The sequence below is a fragment of the Moschus berezovskii genome, chromosome 2 (genome assembly GCF_049115385.1).
Source record: "Moschus berezovskii isolate FMDL1 chromosome 2, NW_MosBer_1.0, whole genome shotgun sequence".
NCBI classification, from domain to species: Eukaryota; Metazoa; Chordata; class Mammalia; order Artiodactyla; family Moschidae; genus Moschus; species Moschus berezovskii.
The window spans coordinates 36,355,289-36,376,301 of NC_142461.1; the positions used below are offsets into that span (position 1 = coordinate 36,355,289).

Consider the following 21,013-nt stretch of genomic DNA (forward strand, 5'->3'; position numbering starts at 1 on the left):
CTTGTCAAGTCCAGTACCTACATTAAAGTTAAGGACTTAGCACTTACATAGAAAATGAAATACTACAAAGTAAATAAGAAGGACTCTTTGGGTGGGGGACAGGAATGGGGTGTGAAAAATGATAAAAAATGCAAGAGGGAATTAAACAAGATAGTGGTAAGGGGAACATTATTTCATCTAAGAACAATGACAGAAATGTAATTTGTAAATCTGTAGTCTTTTTATTATGTTTTTAAGCTTTCAACATAGGAATTTTATAAGATATAATTTAAGAAAAAATAAAATATGTAAAGGCAGGAAAACAATTAAGGACAGGAACTAAAATTTATATGCAAGCAGATACAAGTCAGTTTTTGATGATCCATATAATGCATTTAAAGTAATTTTTAATAATCTTAATCTTACTAAGCTTATCTTTGAAATACTAAATAAAAACTGCAATTATATCTTATTATATTGGAAAACTAGTTTGGTTTAGACCACTCACAAGGCATATCATTAATGAACAGGAGATAATCATGTGCAATATTTATATATATTATTTTTATAGTCTTAATTGATCAGTTTATTTTCCTTTGCAATGTATTTTAGCTGTTTAAGCATCTTTGGGGGGCATTTAGAGACTATTGTAATTAAATAATAGAAGCAAAATACAGATCAATTAAATTTTAAGTGAAGTAGCACATAGCAGTATGTGTAGTCAGTGGACTTGCCTTTCATCAGCCTGTTATATAGAATGCCTATGTCTTCCCTAGTTACGACTCTATTAATGAAGGTCTGTGATGCCAAATTCCCTTTTCATTTGGCTCAAGAATCATTTTTGAAAGTGACTTAGTTAATTTCAGCAGATTTCCTGTTTTGTCACTTTGGAAGTCAGTAACAGTGGGTGAAGGTAACGAATCAACGACCACTATACGGTCCCTTTTTTCTTTTTTAAAGAATAGTGATTTTTAGATTGATAATATTTAATTTATAGTTTTATGTAAATTATAAAACAAGCATCCTATTTGATGATACTTTTTAATACTTTCATAATTAATTATATGGAGAACAAATTTTTCTGCAGTGTAAACCCATTTCTATTATCATTTTGTGTGTTATGACATCTGGTACAAATATTTTTTAAATCATTGATTGTTTTGGTTGTTTAGCCACTAATTCATGTTTGAGTCTTTTGCGGCAGACCCCATGGACCGTGGCCCACCAGTCTTCTCTGTCCATGGGGTTTCCCAGGCAAAAATACTGAAGTGAGTTGCTATTTTCTTCTCCAGGGGATCTTCCCAACTCAGGGATTGACCCCACATTTCTTGCATTGACAGGCAGATTCTTTACCACTGAGCCACCAGGGATAGGTAATTTTTAATATTAAAATAGTGGTCCAAATTAAAGCAATGAATCTAGAACTGTAATAATGGAATAATGCGTGATTACTAAGAGTGGTTCATTCTGGGAATATAAGAATGGTTCAATATTTGGAACTCATTAATAATTTTTAAATTAATGCAAATGTAATTAACATTAATTAATAGCAAAAAATATAGCAACATTGAGTATTCAAATCTGAAATAAAAACCTTGTAAAGCCAGACACTGGAGTATATAATGTAATAAAATATATATATGGAACCAAGGAAAACATTTCTGTAAAGATTAGAACAAAGATAAAAATAACTACTATGCCCATTAATTGAAAACAGATTATTCTAGGAGTTCTAGAGAGTACCAACCAAGAAAATAAAATAACATGATTGAAGACCAAGTAAGTCAAGAACCTCAATTAATAAAACTAGACATTACAAGGTGTTAGCAATTAACCAAGTTTTGAGGGAAAAAAATGTCAAAGTCATCAAAAGTTTTAAAAAATATGTAGTAATAATAATAATAAGCAACTCAAAAACATAACTAAAATTATTCAGAGACAAAAGCATAAAATGCCTAAGAACAAATATATTAAGAATGTCTTTACATAAAGGGTCATATTTAACTCTGTTAAACATAAAAGATAACTTGAGAGTGTGTGTGTGTGTGTGTGTGTGTTATATACATACAGTAAAATTGACTTATTTCAGTGTACTTATTGCTCGGCATTTTAACTTACGTATCAGTTCAGTTCAGTTGCTCAGTCTTGTCCAACTCTCCGCGACCCCATGAATCACAGCACGCCAGGCCTCCCTGTCCATCACCAACTCCCGGAGTTCACTCAAACGCATGTCCATAGAGTCGATGATGCCATCCAGCCATCTCATTCTGTCGTCCCCTTTTTGTAATCATCACCATGGTCAGTATGCAGAAGAATTTTGCCATCTCCTAAATTCCCTTCATGATCTTTCCATCAAACCCTCACTCTCAGATCCCCATCCTCTAGCAACCATTGATTTGTTCTCTGTCCTTTGTAGTTTTGTTGTTTTTGAGAAACTTCATAACAATAGAATTGTATAGTGTGTAACCTTTTGAGCCTACATTTTCCAGTGAGCATAATGGCTTTGGAAATTTCCCATGTTAACATAGTAATCATCCGTTCAATTTCCTTTTTGAATAGATATTCATGAAATTAATATACTGTTGTTGTTCAGTCTTTAAGCCATTTCCAACTCTTTGCGATCCCATATGTATATACATATATAAAATTTACCGGAGTTTGTTAGCATTCATTCATCAAAGGATATTGGTTATTTCCAATTGTTGGCAAATTAAAATTTGAATATAGTTCCTTTAAACATTCATGAATAATACATATTTTTATGGGAGTGAATTTTCATTTGTCTAGGAAAGCACCTATAAATGGGATTGCTAGGTAAATTGGTAAATGTTTAACTATATAACTTTATATGATATTGCCACAGTGTGACCTCCTCAAAGCAACCCATTACTTAGTGTAGAGTAAGTTTTATTTTATTTTTAATAGCAGTATTTTTAAAAAGTTTTTATTTTATATTGGAGCATAGTTGATTAATGATGTTGTGTTAGCCTCAAGTGTAGAGCAAAGTGATTCAGTTATATATTCATATACTTACTCCTTTTGAATTATTTTCCCATTTAGGTTATTAAAGAATATTGAGCTATTCCATGTGCTATACAGTATGTTCTTGATGGTTATCTGTTTTAAATATAGCGGTATGTACATGTCAATCTCAAATTCCCAGTATATCCCTTCTTCCCACCATCACCCCTTGTTGTAGCCAACTGTTCGGTTCAGTCCAGGTGCTCAGTCGTGACCGACTCTTTGCAACCCCGTGGATAGCAGCATGCCAGGCCTCCCTGTCCATCACCAACTCCTGGAGTTTACTCAAACTCATGTCCATTGAGTTAGTGATGCTATCCAACAATCTTAACTCTGCCATCCCCTTATTCTCCTGCCTTCAATCTTTCGCAGCACCATGGTCTTTTCAGATGAGTCAGTTCTTCATATCAGGTGGCCAAAATATTGGAGTTTCAGCTTTAGCATCAGTCCTTCCAATGAATATTCAGGACTGATTTCCTTTAGATGAACTGGTTGGATTTCCTTGCAGTCCAAGGGACTCTCAGGAGTCTTCTCCAACACCACAGTTCAAAAGCATCAATTCTTCGACATTCAGCCTTCCTCATAGTCCAACTCTCACATCCATACATGATTACTGGAAAAAACCATAGCCCTGACTAGATGGACCTTTGTTGGCAAAGTAATGTCTCTGCTTTTTAATATGCTGTCTAGGTTGGTTATAACTTTCCTTCCAAGGAGTAAGCGTCTTTTAATTTCATGGCTGCAATCACCATCTGCAGTGATTTTGGAGCCCAAAAAAATAAAATCTGACACTGTTTCCCCATCTGTTTTCCATGAAGTGATGGGACCAGAAGCCGTGATCGTAGTTTTCTGAATGTTGAGCATTAAGCCAACTTTTTCACTCTTCTCTTTCACTTTCATCAAGAGGCTCTTTAGTTCTTCATGTTCTGCCATAAGTCATGTTATCTGCATACCTGAGGTTACTGATATTTCTCCCAGCAATCTTGATTCCAGCTTATGCTTCATCAAGCCCAGTGTTTCTCATGATGTTCTCTGCATATAATTTAAATAAGCAGGGTGACAATATACAACTTTGACATACTCCTTTCGCTGTTTGTAACCAGTCTGTTCCATGTCCAGTTCTAACTGTTGCTTCTTGACCTTCATGCAGATTTCTCAAGAGGCAAGTCAGGTGGTCTGGTATTCCCATGTCTTTCAGAATTTTCCACAGTTTATTGTGATCCACACAAAGGATTTAGCGTAGTCAATAAATCAGAAGTAGATGATTTTTAGGAACTCTCTTGCATTTCCAATGATCCAGCAGATGTTGGCAATTTGATCTCTGGTTCCTTTGTCTTTTCTAAAACAGCTTGAACATCTGGAAGTTTCAGTTCACATATTATTGAAGCCTGTCTTGAAGAATTTTGTGCATTATTTTCTAGTATGTGAGATGTGTACAACTGTATGGTAGTTTGAGCATTCTTTGGCATTGCCTTTCTTGGGGATTGGAATGAAAGCTGACATTTCCCAGTCCTGTGGCCACTGCTAAGTTTTCCAAATTTGCTGGCATATTGAGTACAGCACCTTCACAGCATCATCTTTTAGGCTTTGAAATAGCGCAACTGGGATTCCATCACCTCCACTAGCTTTGTTCGTAGTGATGCTTCCTAGGTCCCACTTGACTTCACATTCCAGGATGTCTGGCTCTAGGTGAGTGATCACACCATCGTGATTATCTGGGTTGTGACTGTCTTTTTTGTACAGTTCTTCTGTGTATTCTTGCCACCTCTTAATGTCTTCTGCATCTGTTATGTCCATACCATTTCTGTCTTTTATTTAGCCCATCTTTGCATAAAATGTTCCCTTGGTATCGTTAATTTTCTTGAAGAGATCTCTAGTCTTTTCCATTGTATTGTTTTCCTCTATTTCCTTGCACTGATCACTGAGGATGGCTTTCTTATTTCTCCTTACTGTTCTTTGGAACTCTGCATTCAAATGGGTATATCTTTCCTTTTCTCCTTTGTCGCTTCTCCTCTTTCCACATCTTTTTGTAAGGCCTCCTCAAACAGCCATTTTGCTTTTTTGCATTTCTTTTTCTTGGGGATGGTCCTAATCCCTGTCTCCTGTACAGTGTCATGAACCTTCGTCCATAGTTCATCAGGCACTCTATCAGATCTAGTCCCTTAAATCTATTTCTCATTTCTACTGTATAATCATAAGGGATTTGATTTAGGTCATACCTGAATGTTCTAGTGGTCTTCCTTACCTTCTTCAATTTAAGTCTGATTTGGCAATAAGGAGTTCATGATCTGAGCCACAGTCAGCTCCTGGTCTTATTTTTGCTGACCGTATAGAGCTTCCCCATATTTGGCTGCTGCTGCTAATGCTGCTGCTAAGTCACTTCAGTCGTGTCCGACTCTGTGTGACCCCATAGACAGCAGCCCACCAAGCTCCCCCGTCCCTTGGATTCTCCAGGCAAAAACACTGGAGTGGGTTGCCAGTTCCTTCTCCAAGGCATGAAAGTGAAAAGTGAAAGTGAAGTCACTCAGTCATGTCCGATTCTTAGCGACCCCATGGACTGCAGCCTACCAGGCTCCTCCATCCATGGGATTTTCCAGGCAAGAGTACTGGAGTGGGGTGCCTTTGCCGTCTCCCCATATTTGGCTGCAAAGAATATAATCAATCTAATTTCAGTGTTGACCATCTGTAGATGTCCATGTGTGGAGTCTTCTCTTGTGTCGTTGTAGCCATAGTTTGTTCCTTTAAGTCTGTGAGTCCTTTCCCTGATTTTTAAATAAGTTCACTTGCATCATTTTTTTTTAAGATTCTGCAGATAAGCAATACCATATACTTATCTTTCTCTGTCTGACTTACGTCACTTAATGTGGTAATTTCCAGGTTCATCCATGTTGCTGCCAATGGCACTATTTCACTCTTTTTTAATTGTAAAGTAATATTCCATTGTATATGGGCTTCCCAGGGAGCACAAACCTGTCAGTGCAGGAGATGCAGGAGTTGCGAGTTCAACCCCTGGGTTGGGAAGATCCCTTTGAGCAGGTAATGGCAACCCACTCCAGTATTGTATATGTATATCACATCTTTTTTATTCATTCATCTGTCAATGGACATTTCAGTTGCTTCCATGTGTTGACTCTTGTAAACAGTGCTGCGGTGGGCATTGGGGTTTATCCTCTCTGTTGTATACTTTTGGATCATGTTTTTCTCCAGATACATGCCCAGGAGTGGGACTGCAGGGCTATATGGTAGTTCTATTTTTAGTTTCTTAAAGAACCTCCATGCTGTTCTCCATAGTGGCTATACCAATTTACATTCCCACTGAAAGGCTGTTGCTGAACCACGCAAAGACTCAGGGATTCTTGGCTTCTAAAGAATTCAATCCAGGGCCAGAGACAAGGCTTGATCACTCAGAGCTTTTGTGTAATAAAGTTTTATTAAAGTATAAAGGAGATAGAGAAAGTTTCTGACATAGACATCAGAAGTGGGTAGAAAGAGTACCCCCTTTCTAGTGTTAGCAATGGAGTTATATACTCTCCAATGAATCCAAAGACTGTCTGGAGGTTGTAAAGACCTCACCAGACCTACTGCCATACTTTACATTTTAAGATAACAGAATTAGCCAGAAGGATTAATCCAGAGATTGTCCTCAAGTAGGATACATTATTGTTATATAATTCTTGTAAAAACCAGACCTACTCCCATACTTTAAATTTTAAGATAACAGATTATCCAGAAGGTTTAATCCAGAGACTGTCCTCAGTTAGGATACATTATTGTTATATAATCCTAAGGCGTGTAGAGGAAAAAAGTTTTTCCCTTTCTTCCTTCTTGAGAATTCCAGACCCCTCTCTCCTTGGGGACCCCTAGACTTCTTATCAACCTACCTAGGAAATGACTCTCTCACCACCAACAGTGTAGTACAGGTTTTAAATATGTATTTTAGAAATAAATTCAATCACAAAATTTTTGAACTGGAAGGAAATGTAAAGAAAAGAGAAAATTGGAACCAATAAGAAGAAAATAATTGTCCCATTTTACACAGCTGAAAAATGTTGGAGGAATGGGGTCCCAAACTTCATTGTCCTTGCCCAGTGATCATTTCTTTATATCAGACTGATTGCACATCACTGTGCAAGCCTTTTTTAAAATTTGATTTAATATATTGCATAATGTATACTTATTATATACATACATTTGATTAAATAACATTAGCTAACAATTACCTCTATCAGTAAGTCAAATATTGTGCAAAGCAAGTTAACATGTATTCACTCATTTAAATTTATGAGATGGTGGTTGTTACTATGTTCATTTTACAGACAAGGAAATAGAATGACAGAGAGGTTAAGTTACTTGCTGAAGGTTAATTGCAGGCCAGTGATTGAGCTAGATTTTAATGCTGGACATCTGGCTTTAGGCTCTGTGTTATTCACCTCTAAATTGTGTTTATTGTCGGGAGCACTCAGCACAGATACGGAGACTCCAAGTGACTAAGTGACTTGCTCAAGTTCATTCAGCTCTTAAAAGTGGAAGGACCAGCATTTGCTCCTGTGCTAATTATTTCTTCAAAGTCCATTTTATTTATTCAGTGAATAGTGACTGATAGTCTGCTATGTGTCTTTAAGTGTTGAACAGAGAAAGGCCTCTAACAATGGAGCTTGAATGCTAATATAGAGATATTTAATAAGCAAGAAAACAAGCAAGCATATAATTTCAGATAGCAGTAAAACAAAAATAAAGAAGGCAAAGAAAACAGAGCATAATGAATGGGAATCTGCTATTTTAGATAAGATAGTCAGAAAAGGCTTTTCTGAAAGAGTGACATTTGAGTAAATGTCCTCATATACATTCTACAATATATAGTATGAAGTTTGGATCTTATAATAAATGCGATTAAAAACCAAGGATTGTTTTCAGTGAGAGTGACATGAATGATGTTTTTTAAAAAGATCATTCTGGTGTCTGGACAAATAATTAACCAGAGCAAGTAGGGAATTAAGTCAGTTAGGAGGCTACTGTCAAAAGTCTAGGGCAGATATATCCTTGGTGTCTTGCATTAAATAAGTTTAGTAGAAGTGGCTTTCTCAGTGGCCCAACAGTAAAGAATCTGCCTGCCAAGGCTGGAGACAAAAGAAACCAGGGTTTGATTCCTGAATTGGGAAGATTCCCTGCAGAAGGGCATGGGAACCCACTCCAGTATTCTTGCCAGGAGAATACCATGAACAGAAGAGACTGGCGGGCTACATACAGTCCAAAGGTTCATGACACAGTCCTAAGGTTCAGCTGTGTGACACAACTGAAGTGACTTAGCATGCACACAAAGAAGTAGTAACAAATTTGGCCCCGTTTCAATATATATTTTGAACATAGAACTGCAGGAATTGTTTGTGTAACTATAATAGCACTCAATAGTCTCTGAAAATATGTGCTACTTCTGATATTTTCTTTATTTTATATTTTTAATGAAAATTTTAATACCCAAGAAGGTACATCAAGCTAAAGCCTATTTATTATGGTAACCTTTCTGAAAGAGAAAGTACTTAGTGCTAAATTTGTTTTTAAAAAAGAGAATTTTTATCAAGTTACCAAATATTTCTTTATGCAGACAGTCCCTGAATGTTACACACACATTATATATATGGCTTATATATACTGCTTACTGCTTTCCTTACTGTGTGCATGAACAACTTCATGAACCCTTACAACAAACCTTGGGCATTTTAATCAATGTGTATTTTTCATGATATTAGGTCAACAGTAGATGCTAAATAGATACTAATGTCTCAATATCTCACATAGGCATTTGATTTGAAAGTCAGCCAAAAGTATTGATTCAATTATTTTTTTCCCTCTTTTGGTCATCTTGAGTAAGCAAATGGAGTGCTGGTTTCCACAGTCATAATAAGCCTGGAGGCAATCATTGATTTTTTACTATTAATATGGATATTGTTAATGTTTCTTCTTTGTGCTTCTAATATATTTGTCCCATGAATAAATGGATTATTTTGTTAACCAACCTTTGTAAATTGCTACAAACTCCTAATTATAGTCTTTTTTTTTTTTTTTTTTTTACTGAATGAGGATCATGTAGTTCAGTCACTGTAGGATACAAATCTTAAGAAGTCTGAAAAGCCCATGTTTGTAACTATAGCTACATTTGTAATGGAATCAATACTAAATAGAATAATTGGTGATTTAATTAAGGCTTCACATATAGCTTTATTCCTGGAGTTATAGTTGAAATGAAAACTCTAGGGAGCACATGTAAATTCAGGATTTTTGAAGCTTGATTATTGTGAACTTATAGTTTAAGGACTTTATAATAGTGTTGGCAAAGGGGGCTGAGTTTTGTTAAACTTGTTTTGGCTGGTGAAAAAGATTTTTCAATTCTGTTTGATAAACAGCTTTGTGAAATCAATGAAACTTGATGGTTTAAGCATTGTCTTGTATACATTGCCTGATTGTAAAATCGATTGACAAATGGAAGTTGTGAGGCATTCAGTGGAGCCTTCATGAAGAGAAATACAAATGATTTTTTATGCATCTATCCAAACTAGTTCTTTGAAAATCAAGTCTGTCTGTCAACATGAAAGTTAGGAGGAATGTATTACTGAATTTAGATAGCTTGACTAAAACATAAATATAAAGGAAAGCCTCACTGAGACAAAAGTATTTTTAACTGAAACTGTGTTAACCAGAAACTCCCAAAATCAGAATGTTTGAGAATATTCTGATTATTTAGAATATCTGTTTATTGAATTATATTTTGTGCTAATAAAATATAATTTTAAATATTCTTATTCTAATTTTCTGTTTTCACATTGTACTACAAAATACAGCTGATCACTTCTGAACAATAAGAACTTTTCTGACTTGCAGTTTATTTTCTGAATACAGGTTATACTTATTTTTATGGCAATTAAATTAATTATTAAATAATTTTTGCAAACCATCATAGTATATAGCTCAGCAGATAGACAATAATGATTAATATATTTCATCTGTCTTCAAAAAGCTTACAGCATTTGTGTCTTATATAAAGAGATTTTTGCAATAATAATAATTTCATATTCTATATTCCTTTTGTATAGGCAGAATGAGAAAGATGCAAAAATACATAGGCACTACAATTATACTGATAAACTTTCTGCCAAAATTTGTTTAAGCTTTTACAGGAAAGGTCAGAATGCACTTAATATTTTAGAAACCTTTTCATTTAGATGTTTACGTATTGATTTTTGTACACGTTTTATTTTCAACCAAAGGAAACTTGTATAAGATAAGCTGCATATAAATGACAATGTGACATTATATACATTTTAGAAATGGTGAGTAAATTTATTAATTAATTCTTAATTACCCTCATCAATAGATGCATTAAAATATAAGCTTGTCCTGTTTGGAACTGAAAATAATTGAAATCTACATTTCATAAGCCCACATAATAGTACTTTTTCTCAACAGACATTTTATAAGTTATAAAACTTACTGGGAGCAGTAAAAATAAAGATCGTGGATTAAGAGTGTTTTTTAGTCTCTAGAGTACATTAGGGCTTCCCTGGTGGCTCAGCAATAAGGAATCCGACTGCCAATGCAGGAGATATAAGAGACGTGGGTTTGACTCCTGGGTTGGGAAAAGCCCTTGGAGGAGGAAATGGCAACCCACTCCACTATTCTTGCCTGGAAAATCCCATGGATAGAGGAGCTTGGCGGACTACAGTCCACGGGGTCACAAAGAGTCAGACACGACTGAGGCAAATTAGCCCACTTATTCTATTTGTAATATATGTTTATAAATGTTTCAGTCTACGATTTTTAATATTTGTATTTTAAAAGGTAGTATTTTCGAGGGCTTAAAAGTCCAAGTTTTAATTCTGTAGAAAATTTACTAAGATCAGATTACTTTGCAACACAAAAATCTCATTTTTAAGTAAAATTTTTACTTTTATCATCTTCTGATTTTTACTTATATATAGAGTGAATGATAAGTTTGAAAGAAAATTGGGTTTGAGTGAAATTAAATAAATATATTGGATTTACATATTTGTGCTTTTTATACTCACAGCAAATAAGTTTATTTATCTCCTTGTTATATGTGTCTGTGGAACCCATGCCTTCTTAATCTCTGTGGTTAGTATATACAATTTATGAGTGTGAAAGCATTATGCCACTTATATGTGGAATCTAAAAAAGCCAAACTTAATAGCAACAGAGAGAAGAATGGTGGCTACCACGGACTTCAGTTCAGTTCAGTTGCTCAGTCGTGTCCAAATCTCCACGACCCCATGAGTCACAGCACGCCAGGCCTCCCTGTCCATCACCAACTCCCGGAGTTCACTCAAACTCCTGTCCACAGAGTCGGTGATGCCATCCAGCCATCTCATTCTCTGTCGTCCCCTTCTCCTCCCGCCCCCAACCTTTCCCAGCATCAGAGTCTTTTCCAGTGAGTCAACTCGTCGCATGAGGTGGCCAAAGTATTGGAGTTTCAGCTTTAGCATCAGTCCCTCCAGTGAACACCCAGGATTGATCTCGGAATGAGGAAATGGGGAGATTTGAGTCAAAAAGTACAAACTTTCAGTTTTAAGATGAATAAATTCTGTGGATCTAATGTACACCATGGTGATTATAGTTAATATTACTGTATTACATTCTTGAAAGTTGCTGGAAGAGAAAGTCTGAAATGTTCTCATGACACATACACACACAACGATGGTAGTTAAATTTTCCCGTGGTCTATATGGATGTGAGAGTTGGACTGTGAAGACGGCTGATCGCCGAAGAATTGATGCTTTTGAACTGTGGTGCTGGAGAAGACTCTTGAGAGTCCCTTGGACTGCAAGGAGATCCAACCAGTCCATTCTAAAGGAGATCAATCCTGGGTGTTCATTGGAGAGACTGATGCTAACGCTGAAACTGCGATACTTTGGCCACCTCATGCGACGAGTTGACTCACTGGAAAAGACTCTGATGCTGGGAAAGGTTGGGGGCAGGAGGAGAAGGGGATGACAGAGAAAGAGATGGCTGGATGGCATCACTGACTCTATGGACATGAGTTTGGGTGAACTCTGGAAGTTGGTGGTGGACAGGGAGGCCTGGCGTGCTGTGATTCATGGGGTCATGGTGAGTCGGACACGACTGAGCGACTGAACTGGACTGAACTGAATGTTAGCTAATGCTATGGTGGTAATCATTTTGCAATATATAAGTATATGAAAGCTACACATATACACACTTTAAACTTACACAATGTTATGTCAATTACGGTTCAGTAAAACTGTAAAAAATGAAAGTGAACATATTTATCAGTGTGTGATTATGTATCTTAAAAGGATTCAAAACATTTTAATTCAGGAAAGTGGAGTAGATTGTTGTAGAGCAGAGTTAAGGGAAATATTATCATGGTTCCTGTCATACAAAGTTTACGTAACTTCCCCTGTTTCTTCTTGTCTTGACAGTGTGTGCAGGCACAGAGAATAAGCTGAGCTCTCTCTCTGACCTGGAGCAGCAGTACCGAGCCTTGCGCAAATACTATGAGAACTGTGAGGTAGTCATGGGCAACCTGGAGATAACCAGCATCGAGCACAACCGGGACCTCTCCTTTCTGCGGGTAAAGCTGACTCTTTCTTTCTCTCCTTTTTGTGAATGGATAGTGGTGTCATGATGCATAAAGACAGACCAGCTTCTTGGATTTGATGGTCGTGCTCTCCTGCTCTGCCTGACCGAGACCATGACTATAGGCATGTAGGAGATAAGAGATTCCAAGGCACACTCCAGGAAAGAAAACGAGTGACATGCCATCATGATTGACACTCTGAGTTTAGGACAAATGCTGTTGTCCTAAGATTGATGAAAGATTCTGTCAGAGTGTAGGCCATGACTTGCAGCAGGTGTGTCTTTTTGTGAATGTCAGCCAAGAGGAAAACTTTAGGCTGTGGACCAGGAGAGTCAGAGGACCAGTCAGATAAGAATTGGTAACTTTAGCTAGTAATTTCCTTTTCTGCCCCTTTCTGTCACTTTGGAATTTTTAAACTATTTTATATTATCATAATGAGAGTAATACTGTTAATTTTAGAAGAAAAGTGACATCTGTTTTTGAAAAACAACAAATTACTTAAAGTAGACTAGTAGGAAATCACACATAGATATATAAGTTGACATATGCATGCAATTGAAGACACACATATATGACATCACCCCATGACAACAAGTCCTTTTCCAGACTTGTTCTGTCTCTCATTTATCCTTACCTGTTATTCCTGCTATTAGTACTTAATGCCTGCAGTTTCTTAAGTTTTGCTTCAACTGGAAAAGTATAAGAAAATCTGAACTTCAGAGGGACTTTGACAAAGTGAGATGAGGATGTGGCATTTTGTACAACTGATAATTTATTCTTTATATAAGAATTAATAGGATATATTTTTAATAATAGCATTCCTAGAATATGCTCAGTCTTATTTTCAGTAATATTTACACAGTTCTCAGGAGCACTGTCTTATTTAAATGAAAATATGAATAATGCTTTGAATATTGATTCAGTAAACTATTTAGTAGATGGTAAATTATTTAGGGGCTTCCCTGGTGGCTCAGAGGTTAAAGCATCTGCCTCCAATGCGGGAGACCCGGGTTTGATCCCTGGGTCAGGAAGATCCCCTGGAGAAGGAAACAGTAACCCACTCCAGTATCCTTGCCTGGAGAATCCCATGGACAGAGAAGTCTGGTAGGCTACAGTCCACGGGGTCGCAAAGAGTCAGACACGACTGAGCGATGGAACGGAAATTATTTAGAGAACTGGGATAATTTTAATAAATCTATATTTAGACCAGAAGTAAAAAAATAATGATTGTGAGATACTTTGAATGCAATAAACATATCAAGAAATGGGAACAACCTCAGAAAATGTACCACTTCAAAACTTAAGTAACACTATGAGACTTACGGTATCTGCTTTTAAAATGACTGTCATACTAGTATTGACATAGGAAATTCAGGTGTTTCTATATTCTGTTGTTTGGTTGCTAGAACTCTAATTCTACAAGTTGTGTAGTTTGTATTAACTATGATGTTTAATTATGACATATTTGTTTATCAAGAGTAGATAGTAAAGTGTGTCTAAATCCTTGAGTGAGAAGACCTTAAAATAAAACCTTTTTTTTTCTGTTTTGCAATATGGTTTCAAGAAATGAACAGGTACACCTATCCTAGAAAAACTTCTTTGAAGGAGTGCATATGAGTATTAGTTATTAAAATTTGCTTGCAGTGTTCTAATCTGTCTTGATTATTTTCAGATAAGCAAAATTAAAACTTGGTAGCATATACTATAGATTTGTAGATTTAGTTAGAAATAACAAGAAACTCAATGATATTATAGAAAAGGAAAACTAAGAGATGAATTCAAAAACAGGGAAACTAGGTTAAATGATCTTTTAGAACAGAATAATATAATAAAATTTTAAAAGGCAATCTGATGCCTTAGTTTTTCTTATATTTACCTTGCCTTATATGAAACTAGATTTCACTGGCTTAACAAAAACTAGCATCAGTAATGTGAGAGTCTTTAAATAGTATAAAATTGTCTCGATTATTATATATTTTATAATTTTATCATTCTTAGGCTCTTTTAAGATTGCAAAATAGAATGATTGAAAATTGACTTAATCTTAGAAATATAAAAGAAACATATAAATCTTTGATCATCATGGTCTATACTGTTGGATATTCTACATTTTTAGGAACTATTTTGAAGTTAAAAAAAATGTTAGTAAAATGAACAGATTTGATAAAGAACAAAATAAGGAGGACTAAAGGTTTATACTTAGAAATAAGTTGTTTGTTTAAAAAAGTAGTTATTGGCTTCTAAGGAAACACCTCTAAAATTCATGTAAATTTTATACTATAAACTCATAAAAATATCTTGGTTTTAATCTATTTAATAATAGCTGTAATTCAGTTCAGTTCAGTTCAGTTGCTCAGTCGTGTCTAGGTTTTCTTTTTGCTTTGACTTACTAGTGACATTGTTTTTTTTGTTTCACTTTTCTTTTGTTCCTTTGGAAAATCATTTCTAATTGTGCTCTATATCATTCACTCAACTAATAGTCTTAGCCCAAAGATATAATAGCAAGATATCTATTGTCCTTGGCTTCAACAATATTGGAGTCTTATAGAGTGTTACAGATGTGTAATATATAGTTATTGTATGTATGATTGTGTGTGCATATATACATTTACATGCAAATACAAAATTTTGTAGTTGACAATACAGAAATAAGAAATCAGAGTCATATTGAAGGTATGGTCTTGTATTAATTGTAAGTGCGGGTGCTGAACAAAGAAAGGAATGGGTAGTTCTAAGGATTCAGGAAAGATTTCAGCAGAGATAGGCTTGGATTGAGTCATGAAAAAATGAATAGGGGCTCACAATGCAGGTGAGCATTTTGGGTGGGAGGACAGACATTCCAGTCGGTTTAATATAAGTTAAGGCTTAGAAAGAAGGCTGTAAATCAGAGTCAAATGTGCACCTACTGTTACTGCTTTAGATTCTAGACATGTGCATTCAAATGAATCAAATAGTGCTCTTCGTTTCATGGAGCTTACAGGGTAGTGTGGATAAAGATATACTGTGGGATGGAATAAAGTATTAAGTTGGAGAGATTGAGATCTTGATACTATAGATAAATATGTAGCACCCAAATGACACCCAGCACCCAAATGGCATCAGCATCCAAATGGCAAACTAGCATTTAGGGATTAGATGAAAGACTGAAGGGAGACAAACCTGTATTAGCCAAAGAAGTGGTCCAAGGTCAAAATTCTCAAGATGTCCCATTCTCTGTTTTTTGGTGAGTTTGGTGTAAAATCATAACTGCTATATTCATGAGCTCGAAATCTAGGCTTGTTAGCTGAAATCTTCATACTACTGCATTGGATGAGCTATTATTTCTAACTACACCTTAGAGTATGAGAGCTTTCCATTTAACATAAAATGTAATTCATTTGTGTTCTTAGTAGCTTGCTTCCTAGAAAACACATAATGTGTTCAATATTGATACCTTGCAAGAAATAGAGTTCATGTAAAGGAAATCTATTAATAGTTATTTTATATTATGTTATCATTTCTTATAAAATTTGAATTGTATGAGTGCATTGGGAACTTTAATTTATCCTATGGGTTATATAGCCCTCATATATGTTTACATATAACTGTAATGCATTGACCTGCTTATAGAGGTGTGCAGTTTCCCTTCTTTTAAGAATGATCCATGTCTACAATGTGTTTAGAAAGACATCATAGGTAGGGATTTTGAATTCCATTTTGGAATTTATGTTGTCATTAAGAACTTAAGAAATTATCTTTGCTTTAAAATATTTTCCATCCTTATTTTCATCTCTAACTAGCAAGATTGTAGTGTTTTGTTTTGTTTTGTTTTCCTCGTTTTGTTTTATATGAAACCCCTCTAATGTCTGTGATTCCTGAAAGCAGATTAACCATCACTGTTTATCTCTTTTACTATCTGAATACTCAGTGTCTAGAGCAGTGTCTAAAGTTTTGTAGCTTTTCATTATTTGTTGAATGGAAAAATGTTATCCTAAGTACTTTAATAATTCTTAATTGTAAATCATTATTTCATAAGGGATATATTCTCTAGATGAGTTTGTGGGACTCTCCTCATGTTATTAATATTTCAGTGTGACAGCTCACAGTTCAGATGTTTGGGCATAAGACACAGGCCGGGTCAATCAGAATCAATTCCCAGTGAAGATTTGGAATTGTGACAAAGAACATTGTTTTTTATCAGTTAGCTTCTTGACCACTTGTGTACCAGAACTCAGTATTTTTTTTTTAAATTTTTGTATTTTGGTTTTTTGAGTGTGAGAGCTGTGAAAACAATAGGATAGAGCCAACATACTGAATCTGACATAGAGACCAAGGAAAGAGACCATTCTACCCAAATTAACAATGAGGACAGCTGCCAGTCTGCTTCTGAAGATTGATTGCATCCCAGCCATTGAGTCCATATGATACCTTGGAACTTGTTAGTAATTTTGAAGTTATTTCCCCTTTTTTTCCCTAAACTAAATAGCTTTGTTTTCTTTTACTGTTACTAAAATATCCTATCTAGTATATCTCCCAAGATCTCAGTTCAGTTCAGTTCAGTTCAGCCGCTCAGTCGTGTCCGGCTCTAACATCACAAAAGTAGGCCGTTTAAATTGGATTGAAGATGTGTCTATATATAATACCCCCCCAAAATAACACTTTGAAGTGTTATGTACCGACTTTGTTAATCTTTGTTAGATATATGTTATTAAAATACTTTAAAATGCATTCTTTCAATATTATTTTATTGTATCGAACCCAATGCTTATCCCTAGATGCACCTTTTCACCTAGCTTTGTTGTAACCTTGAGCTTTTATATTTCTTTTTGGGAAAAAAAATGTGGTTGATAGTGTTTAACATTAGACCCTTGAGATAGTGCATAGTTGGCTAGAAAAAGGCCCTAAAACTTATTTACTATGTATTTTATCACTGTCACAGGGTTAAGACTTATAATAGAAAACAGCAAGGCATAAAAATCACAGATTTTGCGCTATTGTCTTACCACTTTGTGAACTCTCTACAACAAAACCAAGTATAGCAAGTAATGGGAATGAACTATTAGACCTTTTATCTTCATTAAAATTCTTGCCAATATCTCTCCTTTGTCATCCCATTGGTCTTCCTTGCTGCTGCTGGCATTCTGTAACTGAGAGCTTCTAAAAAGATGCCTGACCTGCTAGCTTTTGTATTTTAAATGTATTTTCTCTGTTTTATGTATTTACTTTAAACAAATAAGTTTTCAGTGACAAATAATTGTAAAGCAATGTGATAAATAATGTAGAGTATATATAAGGACTGTTTATATCTATCTGCAACCATTGTTATAACAGGTGATTGCTTTTAATTTGTGGCTTGAATTCAGTTGTTTGTGAATTGCTTTGGAAAACGTGTAGTTTTTTTAAAATTAATTAATTTATTTATTTTAATTGGAGACTAATCACTTTACAATATTGTGGGGGTTTTTGCCATACGTTGACATGAATCAGCCCTGGGTATACATGTGTCATCCCCATCCTAAACCCCACTCCCACCTTCCACCCCATCCCATCCCTCTGGGTTGTCCCAGTGCACCGGCTTTGAGTGCCCTATTTCATGCATTGAACTTGGACTGGTCATCTATTTCACATATGGTAATATACATGTTTCAATGCTACTCTCTCAAATCATCCCGCCCCTCATCTTCTCCCACAGAGTTCAAAAGACTGTTCTTTATATCTGTGTCTCTTTTGCTGTCTCACATAAAGGATTGTCGTTACCATCTTAACGACCAAATTGGTCGTTACCAATTTATGGCAAATGTCATTTACTATAAATTCCATATATATGTGTTAATATAGTGTATTGGTGTTTTTCTTTCTGGCTTAATTCACTCTGTATAATAGGCTCCAGTTTCACCCATCTCATTAGAACTGACTCAAATGTATTCTTTTTAATAGCTGAGTAATATTCCTTTGTGTATATGTATCACAACTTTCTTATCCATTTGTCTGCTGATGGACATCTAGGTTGCTTCCATGTCTTAACTATTGTAAACAGTGCTGCAGTGAACACTGGGGTACACATGTCTCTTTCAATTCTGGATTCCTGAGTGTGTATGCCCAATAGTGAGATTCCTGGGTCATATGGCAGTTCTATTTTCAGTTTTTTTAAGGAATCTCCACATTGTTCTCCATAGTGGCTGTACTAGTTTGCATACCTACCAATAGTGTAAGAGGGTTCCCTTTTATCCACATCCTCTCCAGCATTTATTGTTTGTAGACTTTTTGATGGCAGTCATTCCAATCAGCATGAGATGGTACCTCATTGTAGTTTTGATTTGCATTTCTCTGATAATGAGTGATGTTGAACATCTTTTCAAGTGTTTGTGAGCCATCTGTGTGTCTTCTTTGGAGAAATGTCTGCTTAGTTATTTGGTCCATTTATTGATTGGGTCAGGGAAACATGTATTTTAAGAAGCAATGAAGAGATCAATTTATTTAGCACTTGATCCATTGACCTGGAATATTACAGTGTCAGTAATTAATTAGACTTCTGTGTGCTGCTTAAATCATTTAAGATTTAAGAAAGCTTAAATCTTAATGATTAAACATATGTCTTATTACTGAAAAAGAAATAAAATAAATTGATTAGTTAAGACATCTTTTCAAAGAGCAGCATTAATATTTTGTTATTGGTAGCAAAAGCCAATGACTTTGAAAAAAATAAGAAAGTATAGTTTTTTAAAAAAGGGATTTTAAAGGTATCTGTTCTCAGATAATGAATAACACATGTTGCAGTTGGAATGCAACAGATTTTGGGAAAAAAAATCTTCTTTTATTGTATAGCTGACAGAGCTATAGTTTTATTTAATATATAAGAAATAGTGCCATCTAAAACTGTCTTTCTAAAATAAAACTCCAGTTTTATTTCTTTATAGAAATCATATAAATCATTCATTTTCCTTTACTAAAGAAAATGTCCTCTTCTTAAATCCAAATATAATCTTTGTCTTTTAGTTAATCATTAATATTTTATAATGCTATGGAACTATCATACTTTTTTATTATACACACACACATATATAAATATATATATATATACATTTTTCAGGTTTAAGGATGGACCTACATTACTTCATTCTTGCACATAGTTAATCTTCTGACTAAGGACAAATATTTGCAAAAAAGCAGATACATCTGTAGCTAACAGAATGCAAGGTGGTGACTGCTTCACTGAAACCTAAGACCTTGGCTTCATTAGCATGGCTTTGATATAATAAATCAGTGATGATGCTGAGCAATAATGAGTTTCAAGTTGCAACAAGCAATCCCCTTTTCATCTATTTCTTAGCTGTTTCCAGTTTAAGAGTGAACAACTAGTTGTTCTCAATATAAAATTATGAAATATTTACATTTCAGCCTACTTCTAGCCTTAGGATGTATCTTTTATTCCCCTTGGCAGTTCAAAGCAGATGACTAAAATTAAATCCAACTGTGTGTGGAGGAGGTTTATATTTGTTTTGTGTTGTTTCCATATCCTGTTCATTTACACTGAACTCTGCCTGGGCTAAGCTGTCGGCTGTGTAGTATGATTTAGCAAAACGCTACACTGAAAAGCTCATCCTTAAAATAGATAATCTATAAAATACTTTATTTCTTTGAGTTAGAAAATGACTTGTTGAATAGTTTTCTTAAATAGTAACTATTAGGAATTCCCTGGCAGTCCAGTGGTTAGTACTCCATGCTTTCACTGCCAGAGCATTAGTTTGATCCCTGGTCAGGAAACTAAGATCCAGCAAGACACACATGCACAGTGAGGCTATTAAAAAAAAAGGACATGGAGCTATTACTGCCTAATTGTGTTTGTTTTTAGATCATTAAATACCAGATAGAATGACTTCTGTGAGATTTTGTTGAGGATATTGATTGGAAAGAGAATGAGAAAAGTAGTGATATTCTAAAAGCATTAAAAGTTGGAGAGGAAAACACCATTTAGTTAAATATCTGTGGCATAATAAAGGTGGGTCCACATATATTCACATTTACCTAAAAGAATAATAAAAGGGTTAAGTCGCTCACTCAGTCGTGTCCGACTCTTTGCGACCCTGTGGACTATAGCCCACCAGCCTCCTCCGTCCATGGGATTCTCCAGGCAAGAATACTGGAGTGGGTGGCCATTTCCTTTTCCAGGGGATCTTCCCGACCCAGGGATAGTACCCAGGTCTCCCGCATTGCAGCAGATGCTTTAACCTCTGAGCCACCAGGGAATCCATAGTATAAGGGTTTCAGTTCAGTTCAGTTCAGTCGCTCAGTCGTGACCGACTCTTTGCGACCCCATGAATCACAGCACACCAGGCCTCCCTGTCCATCACCAACTCCCGGAGTTCACTGAAACTCATGTCCACATAGTCGGTGATGCCATCCAGCCATCCCATTCTCTGTCGT

General features: G+C 35.4%; 1 protein-coding gene across 2 annotated transcripts in view; it reads left to right on the plus strand.

The window, feature by feature from the left end:
- Window positions 1–21,013, plus strand: part of ERBB4 (erb-b2 receptor tyrosine kinase 4) — a 1,317,642-nt gene that overhangs the window by 488,078 nt on the left and 808,551 nt on the right. For both annotated transcript variants that reach the window (XM_055398441.2, XM_055398442.2), the window contains exon 2: window positions 12,453–12,604. In XM_055398441.2, coding sequence (XP_055254416.1) covers window positions 12,453–12,604 — 152 coding nt within the window. The remainder of the gene's footprint in view (window positions 1–12,452; window positions 12,605–21,013) is intronic.